At 48.5% G+C, this 27,941-nt stretch overlaps 1 protein-coding gene across 5 annotated transcripts; it reads left to right on the plus strand.

Moving 5' to 3' along the window:
* The first annotated feature begins 1,251 nt into the window (after positions 1-1,251).
* LOC147093787 (uncharacterized) lies at positions 1,252-27,061 on the plus strand. 5 transcript variants are annotated; one of them, XM_085974358.1, is made up of 3 exons: positions 1,252-1,303; positions 22,091-22,500; positions 22,772-27,061. In XM_085974358.1, the coding sequence occupies exon 3, from the start codon at positions 22,954-22,956 to the stop codon at positions 26,155-26,157; it is 3,204 nt and encodes a 1,067-aa protein (XP_085830484.1). In that variant the 5' UTR covers positions 1,252-1,303; positions 22,091-22,500; positions 22,772-22,953; the 3' UTR covers positions 26,158-27,061. The 5 variants fall into 5 exon arrangements, with proteins under 5 accessions (XP_085830484.1, XP_085830486.1, XP_085830485.1 ...); XM_085974356.1 differs by lacking the exon at positions 1,252-1,303 and adding an exon at positions 9,928-10,010; XM_085974360.1 differs by lacking the exons at positions 1,252-1,303; positions 22,091-22,500 and adding an exon at positions 9,437-9,512.
* The last annotated feature ends 880 nt before the right edge of the window (positions 27,062-27,941 follow it).

The raw sequence follows: 27,941 nt of genomic DNA on the forward strand, positions 1-27,941 counted from the left end.
AGATGAGGAGGAACTACTTCACTCAGAGGGTGGTAGGTCCATGGAATATGCTGCCCCAAAAAGCTGTAGAAGCTACATCATTACATAAATTTAAAACAGAAATAGACAGTTTCCTAGAAGTTAAGGGAATTAAGGGTTACGGGGAGCGGGCAGGAATTTGGACATGAATCTAGGTTCGGATTGGTCATGGCCCTGTGGGTAGCAGAGCGGGCCCAGGGGCCGTGTAGCCTGATCCTGCTCCTATTTTGTGTGTCTAATTCTGTTAGTTTCAGGAGATGGTTCTGTGATAGCAGATTGGTGGTTAGGATCAGATCAGCCATGATCTTATTGAATGGCGGAGCAGGCTCGAGGGGCCGATTGGCCTACTCCTGCTCCTATTTCTTATGTTCTTATGTTCTTAAGTCTTTGTTTCTTTACTGATCTCACCAGCGACCTCTTCTAGCTGATGATTTATTGACATTACAAGAGGATTTGAGTACAGGACTAAAGAAGCCTTACTCCAATCGTACAGGGCCTTGGTGAGACCACACCTGGAGTACTGGGTACAATTTTGGTCTCCTTACCTAAGGAAGGATATACTTGCCACAGAGGGAGTGCAACAAAGGTTCACGAGATTGATTCCTGGGATGGCGTGACTGTCGTATGAGAAGAGATTGAGTAAACTAGGCCTGCATTCTCTTGAATTCAGAAGAATGAGAGGGGATCTTATTGAAGCATACTCAATTATTACAGGGCTTGATAGGGTGGATGCTGGGAGAATGTTTCCCTTGGCTGGGGAGTCTAGAACCAGGGGCCACAGCCTCAGGATAAAGGGTCGGCCATTCAGGACTGAGATGAGATGAAATTTCTTCACACAGAGGGCGGTGAATCTTTGGTATTCTCTACCCCAGAGGGCTGTGGAGGCTCAGTCATTAGGTATATTCAAGGCTGAGATCGATTTTTGGACTCTAAGGGAATCAAGGGATGTGGGGATCGGGCCGGTGAATGGAGTTGAGGTGGATGATCAGCCATGATCTCATTGAATGGTGGAGCAGGCTCGAGGGGCCGAATGGCTACTCCTGCTCCGACTGGGGACAGCCGAGAGTCCGCGCATGCGCACGCGGGGCGGCGGTTTGGGCCGAGTCCGGCACAGCAACCCCTCCCGGTCACCAAGGGCAATAACTGCGCATGCCCAGAGGAGACCAGCCCCCTCCCCCACTTGGAGCTGCGCCTGCGTGGTCGGATCCTGCCGGACAGAGTCGGTGCGGGGCATTCCGGGGAGGGGCCTTGGTGTTGGGTCCAGAGTCGCGATCGGTGACGCAAAGTGAGTTTTCTCTGCTCCGATTGGGTGGAGAATCGCGCGGGGTGGTGGGGGGAGGGGTGGATCGGGAGAGAATAAAGCGAAATAGAAAAACCCCGGCGAGGCCCCGGACCGAGCGGCCTCAGTTGGACGGTTCACGTGATCTCCTCGGGGACACGTGACCCGGGCCCACGGGCTGAGTGACGGGAGCTTCCGACCAATAGGGAGTGAGCGGGGCAGGGCTGGAGGAGTGAGCCGGCGGCTGTTCCTCCAACCAATCGGGGAGCCCGAGGGGCGGGACTAGCGCCGGCTGATTGTCTGATCCGCAGGGCAGCGAGTTTCTCCAGTCCCTTGTTCAGGGCCCGGGGCCAGGGGAGGCTGTGGGCCTTTATTCCCCGCATTGGACACAAGGCTCTTTGGCTCACAACACATTGGCTCAGGTTTTAATAGAGACTTTTTAAATTCATCAATAAAAGCAGATAAACCTCGTGCTTCTGTGGAACAAACTTTCTTAATGTTTTATAGAATCAGAGAATGGTTACAGCACAGAAGGAGGCCATTCGGCCCATCGAGCCCGTGCCGGCTCTCTGCAAGACCACTTCAGCTAGTCCCACTCCCCACCCTTTCCCCGTAACCCTGCAAATTTTTTTATTTCAGGTACACGAGGGGGCGAATGGCCAGCTCCTGCTCCTATCTTCTATGTATCTATTATCCGAGGCGCAGGTAGGCCCCACAGTGGTGGCAGACCTGTGTGGAGCGAGGCGGCGGTGATATAAAGAGCGAGGCAGAGCAGGTAGGTCCCACAGCAGCGGCGGACCTGTGAGGAGCGAGGCGGTGATATAAAAAGCGAGGCGGCGGAGCAGGTAGGCCCCACAATGGGGGCGGATGGTGATATAAAGGGGGGAAAACTCTCCATTGGTTGGAATCATATCTAGCACAAAGGAAGTTGGCTGTGGTTGTTGGAGGTTATTCATCGCAATCACATGACATCACTGCAGGAGTTCCCCAGGGCAGTGTCCTAGGCCTAACCATCTTCAGCTGTTTCATCAATGACCTTCCCTCCATCATAAGGTCAGAAGTGGGGATGTTCGCTGATGATTGCACACTGTTCAGCACCATTCGAGACTCGTCAGATACTGACGCAGTCCGTGTCCATATGCAGCAAGACCTGGACAACATTGAGACATGCAAGTAACATTCGCACCACACAAGTGCCAGGCAATGACCATCTCCAACAAGCAAGATTCTAACCATCTCCCCTTGACATCTCCTGCTGAATCCCCCACTATCAACATCCTGGGGGTTACCATTGATCAGAAACTGAACTGGACCAGCCATATAAATACTGTGGCTACAAGAGCAGGCCAGAGGCTGGGAATTCTGCAGCGAGTGTCTCACCTCCTGACTCCCCAAAGCCTTTCCACCATCTACAAGGCACAAGTCAGGAGTGTGATGGAATACTCTCCACTTGCCTGGATGAGTGCAGCTCCAACAACACTCAAGAAGCTCGACACCATTCAGGATAAAGCAGCCCGCTTGATTGACACTCCATCCACCACCTTCAACATTCACTCCCTCCACCACCGGCGCACTGTGGCTGCAGTGTGTACCATCTACATGATGCATTGCAGCAACTTGCCAAAGCTCCTTCAACAGCACCTTCCAAAGCTGCGACCTCTACCACTTAGAAGGACAAGGGCAGCAGATGCATGGGAACATCACCACCTACAAGTTCCCCTCCAAGCCACACACCATCCTGACTTGGACCTGTATCGCTGTTCCTTCACTGTCGCTGGGCCAAAATCCTCGAACTCCCTTCCTAACAGCATTGTGGGTGTACCTACACCATATGGACTGCAGCGGTTCAAGAAGACGGCTCACCACCATCTTCTCAAGGGCAATTAGGGATGGGCACTAAATGCAGGCCTAGCCAGCGACGCCCACATCCCATCAATGAATAAATTTTTTTTTTTTTAAATATAAAGAGCGAGGCGGCAGAGCAGGAAGGCCCCACAGCGGCGGTGGACCTGTGAGGAGCGAGGTGGCAGTGATATAAAGAGCGAGGCGACGGAGCAGTTAGGCACCACAGTGGCGGCGGACCTGTGAGGAGCGGCGGCAGTGATATAAAGAGTGAGGTGGTGGAGCAGGTAGGCCCCACAGTGGCGGCGGACCTGTGAGGAGCGGCGGCAGTGATATAAAGAGCGAGGCGGCGGAGCAGGTAGGCCCCACAGCGGGGGCGGACCTGTGAGGAGCGAGGTGGCAGTGATATAAAGAGTGAGGCGACGGAGCAGGTAGGCCCCACAGTGGCGGCGGACCTGTGAGGAGCGGCGGCGGTGATATAAAGAGCGAGGTGGCGGAGCAGGTAGGCCCCACAGTGGGGGCGGACCTGTGTGGAGCGAGGCGGCAGTGATATAAAGTGAGGCGGCGGAGCAGGTAGGCCCCACAGCGGGGGCGGACCTGTGAGGAGCGAGGTGGCAGTGATATAAAGAGCGAGGCGACGGAGCAGGTAGGCCCCACAGTGACGGCGGACCTGTGAGGAGCGGCGGCGGTGATATAAAGAGCGAGGCGGCGGAGCAGGTAGGCCCCACAGCGGGGGCGGACCTGTGAGGAGCGGCGGCGGTGATATAAAGAGCGAGGCGGCGGAGCAGGTAAGCCCCACAGTGGGGGCGCACCTGTGTGGAGCGAGGCGGCAGTGATATAAAGCGAGGCGGCGGAGCAGGTAGGCCCCACAGCGGGGGCGGACCTGTGAGGAGCGAGGCGGTGATATAAAGAGCGAGGCGGCGGAGCAGGTAGGCCCCACAGCGGGGGCGGACCTGTGAGGAGCGAGGTGGTGATATAAAGAGCGAGGCGGCGGAGCAGGTAGGCCCCACAGCGGGGGCGGACCTGTGAGGAGCGAGGCGGTGATATAAAGAGCGAGGCGGCGGAGCAGGTAGGCCCCACAGCGGGGGCGGACCTGTGAGGAGCGAGGTGGTGATATAAAGAGCGAGGCGGCAGAGCAGGTAGGCCCCACAGTGGGGGCAGACCTGTGTGGAGCGAGGCGGCAGTGATATAAAGTGAGGCGGCGGAGCAGGTAGGCCCCACAGCGGGGGCGGACCTGTCTGGAGCGAGGCGGCAGTGATATAAAGCGAGGCGGCGGAGTAGGTAGGCCCCACCAAACTCAGAGCTCCGAGAGCGTGAGAGAGAAGTAAAAAGTAATCGAACTGTAACGTCACCAGAAAGCAGGTACGTGATTGGTTGGTGAGTATTTCTTTCTTTCTCCTTTTTTACAAACTTAAATTTTGTGGTTTTTAGTTTATCGGGTGTCTGTGGTGTAGCAGGGACTGCTGGTAAACAAGGGCCCTTGAGTATATCATTTAATTGTTGTGTAATTGGTGGGATTGATTTGAATTAATTTAATTTGAATTAATTAAAGGGTAAGTCATGGCAGGAGAGCTCGGCCCCGTGGTATGCTCCTCCTGCGCTGTGTGGGAAATCTGGGACACTTCCTGTTTCCCTGATGACCATGTGTGCGGGAAGTGTATCCAGCTGCAGCTACTGACAGACCGCATTGCGGAGCTGGAGCTGCGAGTGGATACATACTGGAGCATTAGAGAAGCTGAGGAGGTCGTGGATAACATGTTTAGGGAGTTGGTCACACTGCAGGTAAAGGCTGCACAGGCAGGAAGAGAATGGGTGACCACCAGGCAGAGCAGTAGGCGCAGGCAGGTAGTGCAGGAGTCCCCTGTGGCCACCCCCCTCTCAAACAGATATACTGCTTTGGATATTGGTGAGGGAGATGGCTTATCAGAGGAAGGCAGCAGCAGCCAACTTCCTGGCACCAGGGGTGGTTCTGCTGCACAGGACGGGAGGAAAAAGAGGGATGGAGCTATAGTAATAGGGGATTCTATTGTCAGGGGAATAGATAGGTGTTTCTGCGGCCGCAAACGAGACTCCAGGATGGTATGTTGCCTCCCTGGTGCAAGGGTCAAGGATGCCTCAGAACGGCTGCAGAACATTTTGGAAGGGGAGGGTGAACAGCCAGTTGTCATGGTGCATATAGGTACCAACGATATAGGTGAAAAACGGGATGAGGTCCTAAAAGCTGAATATAGGGAGTTAGGAGGTAAATTAAACAATAGGACCTCAAAGGTAGTAATTTCAGGATTGCTACCAGTGCCACGTGCTAGCCAGAGTAGAAATAGAAGGATATTTCAGATGAATACGTGGCTAGAGGAATGGTGCCAGGGGGAGGGATTCAAATTCCTGGAACATTCGAAACAGTTCTGGGGGAGGTGAGACCAGTACAGACCGGACGGTTTGCACCTTGGCAGGACCAGGACCGCTGTCCTAGGGGGAGTGTTTGCTTGTGGTCTGGGGGAGGGTTTAAACTAAAATGGCAGGGGGTTGGGAACCTGAGCAAGGAGACGGAGGAAAGGGAAACCAGGATAGAAGCAAAAGAAAGGAAGGAGAAAAACAAAGGCAGCAGTCAGAGAAATCAAGGTTTTAAATCAAACATGGCCACAGTAAATAATAATTCTAAAAGATGTAAGAGTGTTAAAAGAAACAAGGCTGAAGGCCTTGTGTCTTAATGCAAGGAGCATTCGTAATAAGGTGGATGAATTATCTGCGCAAATCGAGGTAAACGGATATGATATGATTGGGATTACGGAAACATGGCTCCAGGGTGACCAAGGCTGGGAACTCAACTTCCAGGGGTATTCAATATACAGGAAGGATAGGCAAAAAGGTGGGGTAGCATTGCTGGTTAAAGAGGGGATTAACACAATTGAAAGGAAGGATATTAGCTCCGATGATGTGGAATCTGTATGGGTAGAACTGAGAAATACCAAGGGACAGAAAACGTTAGTGGGAGTGGTATACAGACCTCCAAACAGTAATGCGGAGGTTGGGGATGGAATTAAATGGGAAATTAGAGATGCATGCAATAAGGGCACAGCAGTTATCATGGGTGACTTTAATCTACATATAGATTGGGCTAACCAAATGAGTAACAGTACTGTGGAGGAGGAATTACTGAAGTGTATACGGGATGGTTTCCTGGACCAATATGTCGAGGAACCAACTAAAGATCAGGCCATCTTACACTGGGTATTATGTAATGAGAAAGGATTAATTAGCAATCTTGAAGTGCGAGGCCCCTTGGGTCGGAGCGATCATAATATGATAGAATTCTTCATTAAAATGGAGAGTGAAGTAGTTGACTCAGAGACTAGGGTCCTGAATTTAAATAAAGGAAACTACGATGGTATGAGGTGCGAGTTGGGTAGGATTGATAGGGGAATGTCACTCAAAGGGTTGACAGTGGATAGGCAATGGCAAACATTCAAAGATCGCATGGAGGAACTACAGAATTTGTTCATCCCAGTTTGGCATAAAAATAAAACAAAAAAGGTGACTCAACCGTGGCTAACAAGGGAATTTAGGAATAGCATAAGATCCAAGGAGAGGACATATAAATTGGCCAGAAAAAGCAGTAAACCTGAGGATTGGGAGCAGGTTAGGATTCAACAAAGGTGGGTTAAGGGATTAATTAAGAGGGGGAAAATAGAGTATGAGAGTAAGCTTGCAGGGAACATAAAAACTGACTGTAAAAGCTTTTACAGATATGTGAAGAGAAAAAGATTGCTGAAGTCAAGCGTAGGTCCCTTGCAGTCAGAATCAGGGGAATTTATAATGGGGAACAAAGAAATGGCAGACCAATTAAATACATACTTTGGTTCTGTCTTCACAAAGGAGGACACAAATAACCTCCCAAAGATGCTGGGGAACATAGGGTCTAATGACAGGGAGGAACTGATAGAAATCAGTATTTGTAGGGAAATGGTGTTAGGGAAATTGATGGGATTGAGGGCTGATAAATCCCCAGGGCCTGATAACCTACATACTAGCGTGCTTAAGGAAGTGGCCCTAGAAATAGAAGATGCATTGCGGGTCATCTTCCAAAATTCGATAGACTCTGGAACAGTACCCATGGATTGGCGGGTAGCTAATGTTACCCCACTGTTCAAAAAGAGTGGTAGAGAGAAAACGAGGAATTACAGACCGGTAAGCCTGACATTGGTAGTGGGGAAAATGCTAGAGTCCATTATAAAAGATGTAATAGCAGAACACTTGGAAAAAAGTGACCGGATTTGACAAAGTCAACATGGATTTACAAAAGGTAAATTGTGGTTGACTAAACTACTGGAATTTTTTGAGGATGTAACTGGTAAAATAGATGAGGGAGAACCAGTGGATGTGGTGTATTTGGATTTTCAAAAGGCTTTCGATAAGGTCCCACATAAGAGATTAGCGTGCAAAATTAAGGCACATGGGATTGGGGGTAATGTATTGACTTGGATAGAGAACTGGTTGGCAGACAGAAAGCAAAGAGTTGGAATAAACGGCTCTTTTTCTGAGTGGCAGGCAATGACTAGTGGGGTACCGCAGGGATCGGTCCTTGGACCCCAGCTATTCACAATATATATTAATGATCTGGATGAGGGAACTAGATGTAATATCTCCAAGTTTGCAGACGACACAAAGCTCGGTGGGCGTGTGTGCTGTGAGGAGGATACCAAGAAACTCCAGTATTATTTGGTCAGGTTGGGTGATTGGGCAGAAGCATGGAAGATGCAATATAATGTGGATAAATGCGAGGTTATCCACTTTGGTGTCAAAAGCAGGAAGGCAGATTATTATCTGAATGGCAATAGATTGGGAGAAGGGGAAGTGCAACGAGACCTGGGCGTCCTTGTGCATCAGTCGCTGAAAGTAAGCATGCAGGTGCAGCAGGCGGTTAAGAATGCAAATGGTATGTTGACCTTCGTAGCGAGAGGGTTTGAGTACAGGAACAAGGATGTCTTGCTGCAGTTGTACAGGGCCTGTGGTGAGACCACACCTTGAGTATTGAGTGCAGTTTTGGTCGCCTTATCTGAGGATGTTCTTGCCATGGAAGGAGTGCAGCGAAGGTTCACCAGACTGATACCTGGGATGGCAGGAATGACGTATGAAGAGAGATTGGGTCGATTGGGCTTGTACTCGCTGGAGTTTAGAAGAATGAGAGGGGATCTCATTGAAACGTATAAAATTCTAACAGGGCTACACAGACTAGATGCAGGAAGCATGTTACCGATGTTCATGGATTCCAGAACCAGGGGTCGCATAGAAACATTGAAGATAGGAGCAGGAGTAGGCCATTCGGCCCCTCGAGCCTGCTCCGCCATTAATTGAGATCATGACTGATCATCCAAATTCAGTACCCTGTCCCTGTCTTCTCCCCATATCCCTTGATACCTTTAGCCTTAAGAAATATATCTAACTCCTTCTTGAATACATTTAATGAATTGGCCTCAACTGCCTTGTGTGGTAGAGAATTCCACAGGTTCAACACTCTCTGGGTGAAGAAATTCCTCCTCATCTCTAAGTCTAAGGATAAGGGGTAAGTCATTTAGGACAGAGGCCGTAGGCAGTAGGCCAATTCATTAAATATATTCAAGAAGGAGTTAGATATATTTATTGAGGCTAAAGGGATCAAGGGATATGGGGAGACAGCAGGGACAGAGTACTGAATTTGGATGATCAGCCATGATCTCATTGAATGGCGGAGCAGGCTCGAGGGGCCGAATGGCCGACTCCTCTTCCTATCTTCTATGTTTCTTCTTTGTTTAATCTGAAGAACACATGAGAGAGGGGGAGGGAGTCCCTTTAAATGTAGAGGAGGTGGGTGTCCCATTAAATATGGATGGGTGGGTTTCCCTTTAAATGTGGAGGGGGTGGTTGTCCCTTTAAATGTGGAAGTGGTGGTTGTCCTTTTAAATGTGGAGGGGGTGGGTGTCCCTTTAAATGTGGAGGGGGTGGGTGTCCCATTAAATGTGGAGGGGGTGGGTGTCCCATTAAATGTGGAGGGGGTGTGTGTCCCTTTAAATGTGGAGGGGGTGGGTGTCCCATTAAATGTGGAGGGGGTGGGTGTCCCATTAAATGTGGAGGGGGTGGGTGTCCCTTTAAATGTGGAGGGGGGAGGGGTCCCTTTAAATGTGAAGGGGGAGGGGGTCCCGTTAAATGTGGAGGGGGAGGTTGGGGGTCTCGTTAAATGTGGAGGGGGTGGGGTGTCCCTTTAAATGTGGTGAGGCGGGGCCGCGCATGCTCATTCGGCCCCCTCACCACACCACCAGGCTGCCAGTGCGCCTGTGCGGGGCCTCGTGGGAGTAGACGGAAGGCCGGGCCCGGGGAAAAGGCGGAATCAGCGGCCGGGGTAAAGTCAAGTGTTGGGGAATCGATTTAAATCGGGGTGAGGGGGGTAGCGGAGAGCGAGTTTATAAAGTAAAATACGAGAAAAACCAAACCTGGGAGTCGGGGCGGGCGGGACCTCCGCGGATGCCGAGCGGAGCGGATTGATCCGCGCGGAGTGGCGGATTGAGCTGGAGCAATGTGATTCTGATTGACGGGAGTGCTGACCAATAGGAAAAGGGCTGAGCTGGGAGGACTGAGCTGGGCGGCCTGATCCTCCAACCAATGGCGGCGCGGCTAGGGGGCAGGACCTTCCGCCCCAGCGCTGAGGCTGGGGCCCGATTGTGACGTCTTCAGAAGAAGAGGCCCAATCAGGTGGATGGAGGCCCGACCCGGCCTGTGACTGACGGGAGCTCTGACCAATAGGACGAGGGGGGCCTCCAACCAATGGCGGCGCGGCAAGGAGGCGGTCCTCCTCTCCAGCTCAGGAGAGCTGGGCCCGATTGTGACTCGCTGACCCCAGGTGAGAGCAGCTCAGGCAGCACAGAGCTGGGGCTGGAATCTGGGAGAGGGGCCACAGGCAGCACAGAGCTGGGGCTGGAATCTGGGAGAGGGGCCACAGGCAGCACAGAGCTGGGGCTGGAATCTGGGAGAGGGGCCACAGTTAGAACAGAGCTGGGGCTGGAATCTGGGAGAGGGGCCGCAGGCAGCACAGAGCTGGGGCTGGAATCTGGGAGAGGAGCCGCAGGCCGCGGGCCTGGCAATGGGGCACAAGCTTCACAATACAAGCTTCTTTGAAATGCAAAATTGTTTCCTACAGACAGCCTTGGTCACTCGGCAAAAAAACTGTTTAACAATTCATCATAACTCTCCTGCTTTAGGAGAGGGGTAGAGTGCAAAAGCAAGGAAGTTATGATGAAACTGTGTAAAAGACTGGAGTCAGCTGTGGCTCAGTGGATAGCAGAGTCAGAAGGTTGTGGGTTCAAATCCCTCTCCAGGAATTTGAGCATATCAAGCGAGGCTGACACTCCAGTGCGGTGCTGAGGGAGCGCCGCACTGTCGGGGGGGGCAGTACTGAGGGAGAGCCATATTGTCGGAGGGGCAGTAATGAAGGAGCGCTGCAGTGTCGGAGGTGCCGTCCTATGGATGAGACGTTAAACCGAGGCCCCCGTCTGCCCACTCAGGTGGACGTAAAAGATCCCGTGGTGCTATTTCGAAGAAGTTATCCCCGGTGTTTTGAGCCCAACATTTATCCCTCAATCAACATGACGAAAAAACATTGTCTGGTCATTATCACATTGCTGTTTGTGGGAGCTTGCTGTGTGCAAATTGGCTGCCGCGTTTCCCACATTACAACAGTGAATACACTTCAAAAGTACTTCATTGGCTGTAAAGCGCTTTGGGACGTCCGGTGGTCGTGAAAGGCAGTAAAGAAGGCAAATGGTATGCTGGCCTTCATTACAAGAGGATTTGAATACAGGATTACAGAACTCTTACTCCAATTATATCTTCTTCTTTCTTCTTAGGCAGTCCCTTGGAACCGAGGATGACTTGCTTCCACATTAAAAATGAGTTCTCAGGTGTGAGGGTAAACCGGGAGAGCTTCTTCTCCCCGAGACGGACCCTCTGATATAAAGGGTCGACTGGATCCATGTTTATCTGTAATTTAAACAGTGGTCTGGTCGTCTTCCGAGCTCTTTACCCTAGAGGAGAGGGTAGAATGGGGGTCTTTAGTGTTAAATGGTTTCACTTGGGTCCATTGCTTCCATCGCATACCCATCGGTTCCTGTAGACAAACACACGTATCACTTGTCATTAATACAGTACATGGCCCCATCCAACGGGGCCCATTCCCTTTCTTCCGATAACTTGCGTCATTACTTGTTGACCTATTCTGGGCAACTCGGCTGGTTTAAGTCCAGCATTCTGCCTTTCTAGATGTTTAATCTGTTGTTGGTTCCTTACTTCTTTATTTAGTGCTTGTACCTCTTGATTTAGTTGTACTAAGTATCGCCTTAATCTATCTTGCACTGGTCCTGGTTCTCCCACCCCTCCAGCCAAATCCTCTGGTAGTCTCATAGCTCGTCCTGTAATTAATTCATGGGGGGTCAGTCTGGTCATTCGTCCTGGGGTGGCTCACAGCCTCATTAATATGCTGGGTAATAATTCCGACCATCGCTTCCCTGTTTCTTGGATGGCTTTTGTCAGTGCATTTTTCAGTGTCCTATTCATTTTTTCTACCATCCCCGAGCTCTGGGGGTGATATGGTATGTGGTATTTTTGTGTCACATGTAGCAGCTTACAGATTTCTTTCATTATTTTGCTGGTGAAATGGGTGCCGTTGTCTGAGTCAATTTGCAGAGGCACTCCCCAACCGGGTATAACCTCGGTAGCCAATATTAGTGCAACTGTTTTTGCAGAGCAGTCTCGGGTGGCAAAGGCTTCCACCCACCTGGTAAATTGGTCAATTATTACCAGGCAATATTTCTTCCCCCGGTCCTGCGCTAAGGGGCCGGTGAAGTCAATTTGTAAGTTTTCCCAGGGTCCTTGGGGCCTGGGTTGGTTTGCTACTCTAACTCGACATCTCTGTCCTACATTATTCTTGTGCATATTATACAGCGGTGGCAATATTTCACTACTTCCTGACCTATCTTTGGCCACCACCAGTACTGTGTCAGTAGGTGCAACATGTTACTTCTGCCAGTATGTGTTACACCATCGTATAGCGCCATCAGTTGTTGTCTACAACATTCCGGTGCTGCCACCCTGGTTACGTGGGCCCCATTTCCAAATTCCATCTTGTAATTGCGCGCCAGCTTGTCTCCATTTCTCCTTTTGCTCTTTACTAGTATTTTCTTGCAGCTCCATTATATTCACTTCCTGTAACCCAATGACTATCATGACCATATTTATTTCATTTTTGAACGCGTCCTCTGGTTGCATTTATTCCGCAGTTACTTTTGCGGCTAGATCTGCATAACTATTCCCCATAGGGGCCTGGTGCTGGGGTTCATAGAAACATAGAAGATAGGAGCAGGAGTAGGCCATTCGGCCCCTCGAGCCTGGTCCACCATTCAATGAGATCATGGCTGATTATCCAATTTTGGTACACTGTCACTGCCTTCTCCCCATATCCCTTTAGCCTTAAGAAATATAACCAACTCCTTCTTGAATATATTTAATGAATTGGCCTCCACTGCCTTCTGTGGTAGAGAATTCCACAGGTTCACCACTCTCTGGGTGAAGAAATTCCTCCTCATCTCAGTCCTAAATGGCTTACTCCTTTTCCTTAGACTATGACCCCTGGTTCTGGACTCCCCGGCCATCGGGAGCATCCTTCCTGCATCCAGTCTGTCCAGTCCTGTTAGAATTTTATAAGTTTCAATGAGATCCCCCCTCATTCTTCTAAACTCCAGCAAGTACAAGCCCAATGGACCCAATCTCTCCTCATACATCATTCCTGCCATCCCAGGTATCAGTCTGGTAAATCTTCGCTGCACTCCCTCCATGGCAAGAACATCCTTCCTCAGATAAGGCGACCAAAACTGCACACAATACTCAAGGTGTGGTCTCACCAAGGCCCTGTACAACTGCAGCAAGACATCCTTGTTCTTGTACTCGAATCCTCTCGCTATCAAGGCCAACATACCATTTGCCTTCTTAACCGCCTGCTGCACCTGCATGCTTACCTTCAGCGACTGGTGCACAAGGACACCCAGGTCTCATTGCACTTCCCCTTCTCCCAATCTATTGCCGTTCAGATAATAATCTGCCTTCCTGTTTTTGCCACCAAAGTGGATAACCTCACATTTATCCACATTATAGTGCATCTGCCCAATCCTCCAACCTATCCAAATCATACTGGAGTTTCTCGGCATCCTTCTGACAGCACACACACCCACCGAGCTTTGTGTCGTCTGCAAACTTGGAGATATTACATCTAGTTCCCTCGTCTAGATCATTAATATATATTGTGAATAGCTGGGGTCCTAGGACCGACCCCTCCGGTACCCCACTAGTTACTGCCTGCCACTCGGAAAAAGAGCCGTTTATTCCAACTCTTTGCTTCCTGTCTGCCAACCAGTTCTTTATCCAAGTCAGTACCTTGCCCCCAATCCCATGTGCCTTAACTTTACACGCTAATCTCTTATGCTGGACCTTATCGAAAGCCTTCTGAAAATCCAAATACACCACATCCACTGGTTCTCCCTTATCTATTTTATCAGTTACATCCTCAAAACATTCCAGTAGATTAGTCTAGCACGATTTATCTTTTGTAAATCCATGTTGACTTTGTCCAATCCTGTCACCGTTTTCCAAGTGCTCTGCTATTACATCTTTTATAATGGACTCTAGCATTTTCCCCACTACCGATGTCAGGCTTACCGGTCCATAATTTCCCGTTTTCTCTCTACCACCTTTTTTGAATAGTGGGGTAACATTAGCTACTCTCCAATACATGGGAACTGTTATAGAGTCTATCAAATTTTGGAAGATGACCAGCAATTCTGTCCCTCTAGTGCTACTTGTCTCTCCCAGTCCTCTCTTCACCTTGTTTCTCCTCTCTAATGTTTCATCCTGGTGCCCATCCCCCTGTCTAATTAATTTAAACCCTCCCCCCACAGCACTAGTTAATCGTCCCATGAGGACATTGGTCCCAGCTCTGTTGTGGTGTAACCCGTCCACCTTGTACAGGTCCCTCCTGCCCCAGAACTGGTCCCTCCTGCCCCAAGAATCTGAAGTCCTGCAATATTTCTCTTTCAGGGGCTTATCCAATTCCCTTTTGAAAGCAGTGATTGAATCTGCCTCCACCACCCTTTCAGGCAGTGCATTCCATAAGCACATAAGAAATAGGAGCAGGAGTAGGCCAATCGGCCCCTCGAGCCTGCTCCGAAATTCAATAAGATCATGGCTGATCTGATCCTAACCGCCAATCTACTATCACAGAACCATCTCCTGAATCTAACAGAATTAGACACACGAAATAGGAGCAGGATCAGGCTACACGGCCCCTGGGCCCGCTCCGCTACCCACAGGGCCATGACCGATCCGAACCTAAACTCATATCCAAATTCCTGCCCGCTCCCTGTAACCCTTAATTCCCTTCTTGGAAACTGTCTTATTTCTGTTTTAAATTTATGTAATGATGTAGCTTCTACAGCTTTTTGGGGCAGCATATTCCATGGACCTACCACCCTCTGAGTGAAGTAGTTCCTCCTCATCTCAGTTTTGAACGAGCAGCCCCTAATTCTAAGACTATGCCCCCTAGTTCCAGTTTCACCCATCATCGGGAACATCCTCCCCGCATCCACCTGATCCAAACCCTTCACAATCTTATATGTTTCAATAAGATCGCCTCTCATTCTTCTGAACTCCAATGAGTAGAGTCCCAATCTACTCAACCTCTCCTCATATGTCCATCCACTCATCCCCGGGATTAACCGAGTGAACCTTCTTTGTACTGACTCGAGAGCAAGTATGTCCTTTCTTAAGTATGGACACCAAAATTGTACGCAGTATTCCAGGTGCGGTCTCACCAATACCTTGTACAACTGAAGCAATACCTCCCTATTTTTATATTCTATCCCCCTAGCAATGAAAGCCAACATTCCATTGGCCTTCTTAATCACTTGCTGCACCTGCATACTAACCTTTTGAGTTTCGTGCACCAGGGCCCCCAGATCCCTTTGTACTTCAGTACTTTTAATTTCTTGCCATTAAGATAATAACTTGCTCGATGATTTTTCCTGCCAAAGTGCATAACCTCACACTTTCCAGTATTGTATTCCATCTGCCAAATCTCTGCCCACTTACTTAGCCTGTCGATGTCCCCTTGCAGGTTTTTTATGTCCTCCTCACTCACTACTTTCCCTCCCATCTTAGTATCATCTGCAAACTTTGATATGTTACACTCGGTCCCCTCCTCCAAATCGTTAATATCGATTGTAAAGAGTTGGGGACCCAGCACTGACCCCTGCGGAACACCACTAGTTACTGATTGCCAGTCTGAGAATGAACCATTTATCCCAACTCTCTGCCTTCTGTTAGATAGCCAATCCTCTATCCATGCCAGAATATACATAGATACATAGAGATAGGAACAGGAGTAGGCCATTCGGCCCTTCGAGCCTGCTCCGCCATTCAATGAGATCATGGCTGATCTTCGTCTGAGATCATAGCTGATCTTACCAGTTCAGTACCCCGTCCCCGCCTTTTCTCCGTAACCCTTAATCCCCTTAGCCTTCAGAAATATATCCAATTCTCTCTTGAAAATATTTATTGAATTAGCCTTCACAGCCCTCTGTGGCAGGGAATTCCACAGGCTCACCACTCTTTGAGTGAAGAAATTCTTCCTCATCTCTGTTTTAAATGATTTGCCCGCTATTTTTAGACTGTGGCCCCTGGTTCTGTGCTCCCCGGCCATTGGAAACATTCTCTCTGAATTCAGCCTGTCCAGGCCTGCCATAATTTTATATGTTTCGATGAGATCCCCTCTCAATCTTCTAAACTCCAGTGAGTACAAGCCCAAACTATTTAATCTCTCTTCGTAGGTCATTCCCGCCATTCCAGGTATCAGCCTGGTGAATCGCCGTTGCACTCTTTCCATGACAAGAACATCCTTCCGCAGATGGGGCGACCAAAACTGTACACAATACTCCAGATGCGGTCTCACCAGCACCTTGTACAGCTGTAGTAAGGTATCCCTATTCCTATACTCGAACCCCCTTGATATGAAGGCCAACATACCATTTGCCTTCTTAATCGCCTGTTGCACCTGCATGCTCTCCTTCAGTGACTGGTGCACAAGAACACCCAGGTCCCTCTGCACTTCCCCATCTCCCAATCTATTGCCATTTAGATAATAATCTACCCTCCTGTTTTTACCCCCAAAGTGGATAACCTCGCATTTATCCACATTATAGTGCATCTGCCACGTATCCGCCCATTCCCCCAACCTGTCCAAATCACACTGTAGCCTCCTGACATCCTCATCAGAGCCCACCCCTCCTCCTAGTTTAGTGTCGTCAGCGAATTTGGAAATATTGCATCCAATTCCCTGATCCAGATCATTTATATATATTGTGAACAGCTGGGGTCCCAGGACAGATCCTTGCGGCACCCCGCTGGTCACTGCCTGCCACTCCGAAAACGAGCCGTTTATTCCAACTCTCTGTTTTCTATCCGCCAGCCAGTTCTCTATCCACGTTAATACTTTGCCCCCAATCCCATGAGCCTTAATTTTGCATGATAATCTTTTGTGTGGAACCTTATCGAAGGCTTTCTGGAAGTCAAGGTACACCACATCCACTGGCTCTCCCCCATCTATTCTACCAGTTACCTCCTCAAAAAATTCCAGCAGATTAGTCAAACACGATTTACCCTTTGTAAATCCATGTTGACTCTGTCCGATCCTTTCCCCATTTGTCAAGTGCTCCGCTATTTTATCCTTAATAATGGACTCTAGCATTTTGCCCACAACCGATGTAAGGCTTACTGGTCTATAATTCCCTGCTTTCTCTCTACCCCCCTTTTTAAATATTGGGGTAACATTAGCTAGCCTCCAATCCACGGGTACTGTTCCCGAGTCAATGGAGTTCCGGAAGATGATCCTTAGAGCATCTGCTATCTCCAGGGCCACCTCCTTAAGTACCCTAGGATGTAGTTTATCAGGCCCCGGGGATTTGTCGGCCTTCAGTCCCCTCAACTTACCCAACACCATATCCCTAGAGATACTAATTTCTGTCAGCTCCTCCCTCTCATTAGTCCCTATGTTTGCCGATATTCCTGGGAGGTTATTTGTGTCCTCCTTTGTGAATACAGAACCAAAGTATGAGTTTAATTGGTCTGCCATTTCCTTATTCTCCATTATATATTCTCCCGAATCGGACTGCAAGGGACCGACTTGGGATTTTACCAGTCTTTTCCTCCTGATATACCGATAAAAGCTTTTGCAGTCTGTCTTTATGTTTGCTGCAAGTTTACTTTCGTATTCTATTTTCCCCTTCCTGATTAATCCCTTTGTCCTCTTTTGCTGTATCCTGTACTGCCCCCAATCTTCCGGTCTGGTGCTTTTTTTTGCCAGTTGATATGCCCTTTTTTTGATTTTATGCTGTCCCTAATTTCCCTCGTTATCCACGGTTGAGTCACCTTTTTAGGTTTATTTTTATGCCAAACCGGTATAAACATGTTCTGGAATTCTTCCATTCTATCTTTGAATGCTTGCCATTGTCTATCCACTGTCAATCCCCCCAGAAACACCACCCAATCAATCTTACCCAATTCCCGTCTCATACCCTCGTAATTCCCTTTATTTAAGTTCTGGACCTTAGTCTCTGATTCAATTTCCTCACTCTCCATGTCGACTGAGAGCTCGATCATATTATGATCGCTCTGACCCAAGGGGCCTCGTACAAGAAGATTGCTGATAAGTCCCTTCTCATTGCACAATACCCAGTCTAAAATGGCCTGATCTCGAGTCGGCTCCTCGACATATTGGTCCAGATAACCGTCCCGAAAACATTCCAGGAATTCCTCCTCCTCAGAATTTTTACTAATTTGGGTAGTCCAATCAATATGTAAATTAAAGTCACCCATGATGACAGCTGTGCTCTTATCGCACGCTTCTCTAATTTCCCTTTTTATGCCTTCCCTCACCTCCATATTACTATTTGGAGGCCTATATATCACACCCACTAACGTTTTCCTCCCCTTGCTATTTCTCATTTCTACCCATACAGATTCCGTTTCATCCGAGTTAATATCCTTCCTTTCCATTGCATTAATCCCCTCCTTTACCAGCAATGCTACCCCACCTCCCCTACCTTTTTGCCGATCCTTCCTAAATATTGTATATCCCTGGATGTTAAGTTCCCAGCCTTGCCCACCCTGCAGCCACGTTTCTGTAATCCCAATCAAATCATACTTGTTTACCTCTATTTCCACAACTAATTCATCCACCTTGTTCCTAATGCTTCTAGCATTAAGATACAAAGCCTTCAGGCTTGCTTTTTTCACACTCTCATTATGAATTAGTTTGGCCCTTTGTGTTTCTCTCCTTTGCTTATTGCTTCTCACCTTTCTACCATCTATTTCTGACTTCATATGACTTCCCTCTTTTCCACTACCTAGGTTCCCATCCCCCTGCCAAATTAGTTTAAATCCTCCCGAACCGCCCTAGAAAATATTACCCCGAGGACATCGGCTCCCTCACAGTTCAGGTGTAGACCGTCCCCTTGGTACAGGTCACTCCTCCCCAAGAACTGGTTCCAATGCCTCAGGAATTTAAATCCCTCTCCCTTGCACCACTGCTCAAGCCACGTATTTAGCTTATCTATCTTACTCTCTCTAAACTTATTAGCTCGTGGCACTGGTAGCAATCCAGAGATTACTACCTTTGAGGTCCTACTTTTCAATTTAGCTCCTAACTCCCTAAATTCAGCTTGTAGGACCTCCTCCCTCTTTTTACCTACATCGTTGGTACCTACATGTACCACGACAACTGGCTGATCCCCCTCAATCCCGTGATTTTTTATCTTAAGCAATAATCTTTTGTGTAGCACCTTGTCAAATGCCTTTTGGAAGTCTAAATACACTACGTCCACTGGTTCATCTTTATCCACCCTATATGTTACTTCCTCAAAGAACTCCAGCAAATTTGTCAAACATGACCTCCCCTTCATAAAACCATGCTGACTTTGTCCTATTAAATTATGATTATCCAAATGTCCTGTTACTGTCTCCTTAATAATGGACTCCAAAATTTTACCTACCACAGATGTTAGGCTAACCGATCTATAGTTTCCAGCCTTCTGTCTACTGCCCTTTTTAAATAAGGGTGTTACATTAGCAGTTTTCCAGTCTGCCGGGACATTTGCCGAGTCCAGGGTGTTTGGGAAAATTATTACCAATGCATCCACAATCCCTACTGCCACTTCCCTCAAGACCCTAGGATGTAAGCCATCAGGTCCAGGTGACTTATTCACCTTGAGTCCCATTATTTTACCGTGTACCACTTCCTTAGTGATTTTGATCGTGTTTAGCTCCTCCCCCCCTTTAGCCCCCTGTTTGTCCAGTGTTGGGATATTCTTAGTGTCTTCTGCTGTAAAGACTGATATAAAATATTCATTCAGTGTTTTTGCCATCTCCATATTTCCCACCATTAATTTCCCGGTCTCATCCTCTCAGGGACCAGCATTTACTTTAGCCACCCTTTTTCTTTTTATATAACTATAAAAACTCTTACTATCTGTTTTTATATTTTTTGCTAATTTACTTTCATAATCTATCTTCCCTTTCTTAATCAATCTTTTTGTTATTTTTTGCTGTCTTTTAAAGTTTTCCCAATCCTGTATCCTCCCACTAGATTTGGCTACCTTATATGCCCTTGTTTTTAGTTGAATACTATCCTTAATTTCTTTACTTAGCCACGGATGGCTGTCTTTTCTTTTACACCCTTTTCTTCTCAGTGGAATATATATTTTTTGGAAGTTGTAAAAAAACTCCTTAAATGTACATCACTGATCATGTATCGTCTTACCCTTTAATCTATTTTCCCAATCCACTCTACTCAATTCCGCTCTCATACCTTCATAGTCTCCTTTATTCAAGCTTAGCACGCTTGTTTGAGATCCAACCTTCTCACCCTCTAATTGAATATGGAATTCAACCATGTTATGGTCACTCATTCCAAGGTGATCCTTTACTAGGACATTTTTAATTAATCCTGTCTCGTTACACAGGACCAGATCTAAGGTTGCTTGCCCCCTGGTCGGTTCAGTTACTGCTCAAGAAACCCATCCCTAATACACTCAATGAACTCATCCTCAAGGCAGCCCTGCCCAATTTGATTTGTCCAATTAATATGATAGTTAAAATCCCCCATAATTATAGATGTTCCCTTATTACAAGCCTCAACTATTTCCAGATCCTAACCACTCGCTGCGTAAAAAGTTTTTCCTCATGTCGCCTTTGGTTCTTTTGTCAATCACCTTAAATCTGTGTCCTCTGGTTCTCGACCCCTCTGCCAATTGCAAGAGTTTCTCTCCATCTACTCTGTCCAGACCCCTCCTGATTTTGAACACCTCTATCAAATCTCCTCTCAATCTTCTCTGCTTCAAGGAGAACAACACCAGCTTCTCCAGTCTATCAATGTAACTGAAGTCCCTCATCCCTGGAATCATTCTCGTAAATCTTTTCTGCACGCTCTCTAAGGCCTTCACATCCATCCTAAAGTGTGGTGTCCAGAATTGGACACAATATTCCAGTTGAGGCTGAACTAGTGTTTTATACAGGTTCAGCATAATTTCAACACTTCTGTACTCTATACCTCTATTCATGAAACCCAGGTTCCTGTAAGCTTTTTTAACTGCTTTCTCAACCTGCCCTGCCACCTTCAATGATTTGTGCACATATACCCCTCGGTCTCTCTGTTCATGCACCCACTTTAGGATTGTACCCTTTAGTTTAGATTTCCTCTCCTCATTCTTGTATCACTTCACATTTTTCTGCATTAAATTTAATCTGTCACATGTCCGCCCATTCCACCAGCCTGTCTATATCCTCTTGAAGTCTATCACTATCTTCCTCACTGTTCACTATACTTCCAAGTTCTGTGTCATCTGCAAATTTTGAAATTGTGCCTTGTACACCCACATCCAAGTCATTAATATATATCAAGAAAAGCAGTGGTCCTAGAACCGACCCCTGGGAACACCACTGTGTACCTTCCTCCAGTCTGAAAAACAACCATTCACCACTACTCACTGTTTCCTGTCACTTAGCCAATTCCCTATCCATGCAGCCACTGTCCCTTTTGCTCCATGGGCTTCAACTTTGCTGGTAAGCCTATTATGTGGCACTTTGTCGAACGCCTTGGAAATCCATGCACACCACGTCAACCGCAGTGCCCTCATCAACCCTCTCTGTTACCTCATCAAAAAACTCCAAGTTGGTTAAACACGATTTGCCTTTAACAAATCCGTGCTGGCTTTCCTTAATTAATCCACACTGTTAATTTTGTCCCTGATTTTTGTTTCTAAAAGCTTCCCCACTACCGAGGCCAAACTGACTGGCCCGTGGTTGCGGGGTTTGTCCTTACACCCTTTTTTGAACAAGGGTGTGACATTTGCAATCCTCCGGTCCTCTGGAACCACCCCAGTTTCTAATGAGGATTTGGAAGGTTATGGCCAGTAGCTCTGCTATTTCTTCCTTCACTTCCCTCAGCGTACTAGGATGCTTCCCATCCGGTCCTGGTGACTTATTTACTTTAAGTACAGCCAGCCTTTCTAGTACCTTGTCTTTATCAATTTTTCTCCCATCCAGTATCTCGTCTACTTCCTCCTTCACTATGTCTATGGCAGCATCTTCTTCCTTGGTGAAGACAGATGCAAAGTACTGATTTAGTTCCTCAGCCTTACCCTCTGCCTCCATGCGTAGGTCTCCTTTTTGGTCCCTAATCGAACCCCTCCTCTTACTACCTGTTTATTATTTATATGCCTATTGTGCTGTCTCTCCCTCTAACTTAACCTTACAGTATGTACATAACCTACTTATATATGTATAACTTACCTGTTAGGGCCGTTGCCCCTTTAACTCACCTTTTAGGGCCATTGCCCCTTTAAGACGCGCCTTAGCGTGCTGACGTCACGTACGACGTGACGTGCGTGAGGCGGCTGCCGGCCCGACTCGGCCCTCCAGAAAGGTCGCCGGCACAGCCCGGCCTAGCGTCTTCGGCCGCATCGATCAGCCGCCGGGAGCGCCGCTATCTTCCGCTCCCGCGGCAAGCACCGGCTCAGCCTGGCCTCCAGCTCCCGCTCCCGACTTAGGCCCCAACGGCCAGCGATACAACGACCGGCAAACGTGATGACGTCACAACCCCGAGCGTGATGAGGTCATCACGCTCCCCACGGGACTGCGAGCTCATTCCTCGTGGAGCCTCCGCCGGAACAGGACCTGCGCCATGGTGCTCCTCAGTTGTATTGTCCCCATGCTTGAGTCTTGGAAATTGTTTGTCTGTAAGTATTTTAGAATGCTATAGATGATTAGCGTACACTGTATGTTGTAGAAAATGTTTAGTTGCAACTTTTCTCTGTCTAGCTGGTTAACTAGTAGCCGTATTCGATACACTATGTACAGGGCTAATTTAAAGAGAATGCCTTCCAGCTTGCTAAATGTATATTCATTGCCAAATGTACTGTGTTGCCCAGGCGTACCTAAATTTGTGTATACATATCAGTTATGCGTTTGTATACTAATGTGTGCTTCCATTTCTGTGTTGTATTACAGTTTTACAATAAGAATCTTTCAGTAAAGTTTTACAAGAAAAGTCAAGCCTTGTGATTTTTATGGGAAGATATCAAGTTGTTCGCTATCTGTCTAGCTCTGCATAGGATCGCGTTGCGAGGGCAGAATAGTAAAAAGACAACAGCACAGCGGGCTCAAGCACAAGAAGATACCACTCAGCTACCATGAGTCTATGCTCAGGAAGACAATATACCATAGAGGACGTCGACCAGCCAATCGAGAAGTATGAGCCTTTCCGAGCAAACGCTGCCAAGTCACAGTCCTCTAAAGTATTCTCTAGGTCATCTCGGCGGTCCAGCAGACCGTCATCATCGACAGCTTCTGCAGCCGCCAAAGCACGTGCCAAGGCAAAAGCTACCCAGGCCCAATTGTCCTTTGCTGAAAAAGAAGCTGACCTTATGAAGCAGAGAGCCGACCTCGACGCTAGTGTGATGAAGCAGACAGCACAGTCTTCTAAAGTATCCACTAGATCATCTCGGCAGTCCAGCAGACCGTCGTCATCGACAGCTTCTGCAGCCGCCAAAGCACGTGCCAAGGCAGAAGCTGCCCAGGCTCAATTGGCCCTTGCTGAAAAAGAAGCTAGTGTGATGAAGCAGAAAGCTGACCTCGACGCTAGTGCTACGAAGCAGAGAGCTGACCTCGCTGCCATTCTCCACATTCTCCAAAGCCAGAGAGCTGCCGCTGCCGCTAAAGCCGAAGCCGCAGCTTATGAAGAAGGTAAGGAGAGCGAACGTGGGGAGCCCAGCCATGAAGCATATGATCTGGAACAGCCCCTCAGTCCAGTGCAACGTACAAGTGAGTATGTCCAACAATACTCCGAATTGTTCTTCAAGGGAAGATCCAGGTACCCCGACGTAGGACCAGCTACTCACCACAGCAACAAACAGCCTGTTTACGGAGACACTGAGCTTAAAAGAGAAGAAACAAGTAAGACTTACCTGCAGAGACCTCCACAACACCCGACCAATCCAGCCAAGCATTCCTCACCCGAGCCACAAGGTGCACAAGACCTCGCTAGGTACCTTACTCGCCGAGAATTGTTAAGTTCAGGCCTCCAAGAATTTGATGACCGTCCCGAAAATTATTGGTCATGGAAAGCGTCCTTCCTGAGTACCACCAAGGACTTGAATCTGTCAGCCAGAGAAGAACTAGACCTGATGACAAAGTGGCTCGGAGCTGAGTCGTCCAAACAGGCGAAGAGAATTCGCTCAGCGCTCGTCAGCAATCCCACAGCAGGCCTCAACCTGGTTTGGCAACGTCTCGAAGATTGTTATGGGACACCAGAAGCCATCGAACACGCACTGCTCAAGAAGATTGAGGACTTTCCGAAGCTAACCAACAAAGATAATGTCGAGCTCCGAGAACTGGGCGACATTCTCCTCGAACTGGAGTGTGCCAAGGGAGAAGGTTACCTGACCGGCCTCTCGTATTTGTATACAGCTCGTGGGGTAAACCCAATAGTGGAAAAGCTCCCCCACAACCTTCAAGAGAAATTGATATCTAAGGGATCCAAGTACAAGGAGGACAATGGAATGGCATTTCCCCCCTTCTCTCTCTTCTCCAGGTTCGTCCAACAACAGGCAAAGGTGAGGAATGATCCAAGTTTCACTTTCTCCACCTCCAGCAGTTACGCTCCTTCGAGAACAGAGAAATCCACAAAGTACAGCAATAAAGCCTCTGTGAGTGTGCACAAAACAGATGTTCCAGCCGACCCCTCAGTCAACCAATCCAGTTCTGCTGGGAATGAAGTGGATGACCCAGATCGTCAGTGTCCAATACACAAGAAGCCCCACCCACTCAAAAAGTGTCGAAGCTTTACAGACAAGCCTATTGATGAGCGCACATCATACCTGAAAAAGAACCACATCTGCTTCAGGTGCTGTGGGTCGACTATGCACATGGCAAAAGACTGCAAGGCGACAATCAAGTGCTTTGAGTGCAACAGCGAAAAACACATCGCAGCCCTGCATCCAGGTCCTCCTCCGTCAACCGCGGTCGACAAAGAGGATAGCGGGGAGCAAAGCACATCTTCAGTCACCTCCAAGTGTACAGAGGTTTGTGGAAATGCAAGCAGCCCACGCTCATGCTCCAAAATCTGCTTGGTTAAAGCATATCCTGCAGGGAGAAAGGAGAAGGCAATCAAAATGTATGCAGTGCTCGATGAGCAAAGTAACAACTCTCCAGCGAAGACAGAATTCTTCAATCTCTTCGAAGTCAAGGCCAGCGCCGCTCTGTACACGCTAAAAACCTGTGCAGGGACAACAGAGACTACGGGTAGGAGAGTTGGGAACTTCATGATCGAGTCCATGGATGGGAAACTACAGCTTCCCCTCCCCACCTTGATTGAGTGCGACATGATGCCAGAGGATAGGACGGAAATCCCCTCCCCAGATGTCGCATGCCATCAGCCCCACCTACAGCCAATTGCCAACAAGATTCCAGCTGTGGACCCGGACGCTCCAATCCTCCTGCTCTTGGGAAGAGACATCTTAAGGGTGCACAAGGTGCATGAGCATATCAACGGGCCCCACGATGCTCCTTATGCGCAGCGGCTTGACTTGGGATGGGTCCTCGTGGGTGGAGTTTGCCTGGGAACAGTCCACAAACCAGCGGATGTCAGCGTCTACAAAGCAAACGTGTTGCACAACGGTCGCACATCCTGTCTCAGCCCATGCCCAAACAGGATCCAGGTAAAGGAGGACTACGATGACATGACGCAGCATCATAGGTCAACCGCCTCTGTCTGTGAGGAAGAGGCAGGCCCCACCGTGAGCACAGATGGCCTAGGATGCTCAGCGTTTGAAAGGTCCAAGGACGATGGACACAGCTGGGTGGCACCCATGCCGTTTCGCTCTCCTGGACGCCGTCTTCCGAGTAGCGGGGAGCAGGCTGCGGGGCGCCTCTGCTCGCTCAGGAGAACCCTGGTGCCGGTGTCCACCGACCCAGACATGCCTGCAGTCCTCACCCCAGCGATGCTCCTGACTCAAAAGATGAGTTCTATTTCAGCTCCCTCTGGAAACTTCGACATGGCCGAGCTGCACGGGAAGCTATGGAAACAAGTACAGTGTCTTGCAGACACTCCTTGGAAGAGATGGAGAGGAGAGTATTTGTCCACCCTACAGAGCCGTAGGAAATGGACAGAAGACAAGCCGAATGTCAAAGTGAGAGATGCCGTCTTGCTGAAAGACAGCCAAGCACACAAACGAATGGCCAGTGGGACTGGTCGTCAAAACTCTGCCGAGCAGGGACAAGAGGGTCCGCAAGGTGGAGGTGAAGATCATCAAGAAGGGGACTGTCAAAGTGTTTCCGAGGCCAGTCTCAGAGATCGTAGTCCTCCTTTCCGAAGAAAGCCAGAGAACGGACTCTGAGTATGTCGCTGCCGAAGGACGTTCTCTTCAGGTTTATTTTGTGTCTGTAGTGGTACAAATGGGATTGTACCAAGCGGGGAGTGTGCTGTCTCTCCCTCTAACTTAACCTTACTGTATATACATAACCTACTTATATATGTATAACTTACCTGTTAGAGCCGTTGCCCCTTTAACTCACCTTTTAGGGCCATTGCCCCTTTAAGACGCGCCTTAGCATGCTGACGTCACGTCACATACGACGTGACGTGCGTGAGGTGGCTGCCGGCCCGACTCGGCCCTCCAGAAAGGCCGCCGGCACAGCCCGGCCTAGCGTCTTCGGCCGCATCGATCAGCCGCCGGGAGCGCCGCTAGCTTCCGCTCCCGCGGCAAGCACCGGCTCAGCCTGGCCTCCAGCTCCCGCTCCCGACTTAGGCCCCAACGGCCAGCGACACAACGACCGGCAAACGTGATGATGTCACAACCCCGAGCGTGATGAGGTCATCACGCTCCCCACGGGACTGCGAGCTCATTCCTCGTGGAGCCTCCGCCGGAACAGGACCTGCGCCACGGTGCTCCTCAGTTGTATTGTCCCCATGCTTGAGTCTTGGAAATTGTTTGTCTGTAAGTATTTTAGAGTGCTATAGATGATTAGCGTACACTGTATGTTGTAGAAAATGTTTAGTTGTAACTTTTCTCTGTCTAGCTGGTTAACTAGTAGCCGTATTTGATACACTATGTACAGGGCTAATTTAAAAGAATGCCTTCCAGCTTGCTAAATGTATATTCGTTGCCAAATGTACTGTGTTGCCCAGGCGTACCTAAATTTGTGTATACATATCAGTTATGCGTTTGTATACTAATGTGTGCTTCCATTTCTGTATTGTATTACAGTTTTACAATAAGAATCTTTCAGTAAAGTTTTACAAGAAAAATCAAGCCTTGTGATTTTTATGGGAAGATATCAAGTTGTTCGCTGTCTGTCTAGCTCTGCATAGGATCGCGTTGCGAGGGCAGAATACCTATAGAAGACTTTTGGATTACCTTTTATGTTAGCTGCCATTCTATTCTCATACCCTCTCTTTGCCCCTCGTATTTTCTTTTTCTCTTTTGCTCTGAACTTTCTATATTTAGCCTGATTCTCAGATGTATTCTCGACCTGACGTCTGTCATACATGCTCTTTTTCTGCTTCATCTTGCTATCTATCTTTTTTGTCATCCAGGGAGCTCTGACTTTAGTTGCCCTACATTTCCCCTTAGTGGGAATGTACCTCGACTGTACCTGAATTATTTCCTCTTTAAAGGCAGCCCATTGTTCCTCTACAGTTTTTTCTGCCAATCTTTGATTCCAATTTACCCGGGCTCGATCCATTCTCATCCCACTGAAATTGGCCTTGCCCCACTGTGCAGTGGATGCACTCTAGACTGCACTCTCCCCCCGAGGTGTCATCACCCTCACCGGGATTCAGCACTGAAAACCGGTTTCAGAGCGCCGCACTCCCGGGGGATTCCTGCACTGCCTTGCCTCCTCAAACCCTGCTGGGTGGCCACCCAGTTAAATTATATAGAAACATAGAAGATAGGAGCAGGAGTAGCCATTCGGCCCCTTTAGCCTGCTCCGCCATTCAATGAGATCATGGCTGATCATCCAAACTCAGTACCCTGTCCCTGCTTTCTCCCCATATCCCTTGATCCCTTTAGCCTTAAGAAATATATCTGACTCCTTCTTGAATATATTTAATGAATTGGCCTCAACTGCCTTCTGTGGTAGAGAATTCCACAGGTTCACCACTCTCTGGGTGAAGAAA

Source organism: Somniosus microcephalus, unplaced genomic scaffold, assembly GCF_052327205.1.
Source record: "Somniosus microcephalus isolate GS21.2 unplaced genomic scaffold, FLI_Smic_1.0 unresolved_chr1, whole genome shotgun sequence".
Classification (NCBI taxonomy): Eukaryota; Metazoa; Chordata; class Chondrichthyes; order Squaliformes; family Somniosidae; genus Somniosus; species Somniosus microcephalus.

What these genes read in the sequence shown, in the direction of transcription:
- LOC147093787 (XM_085974358.1), top strand. Translation starts at nt 22,954, where the DNA reads ATGAGTCTATGCTCAGGAAGACAATATACCATAGAGGACGTCGACCAG.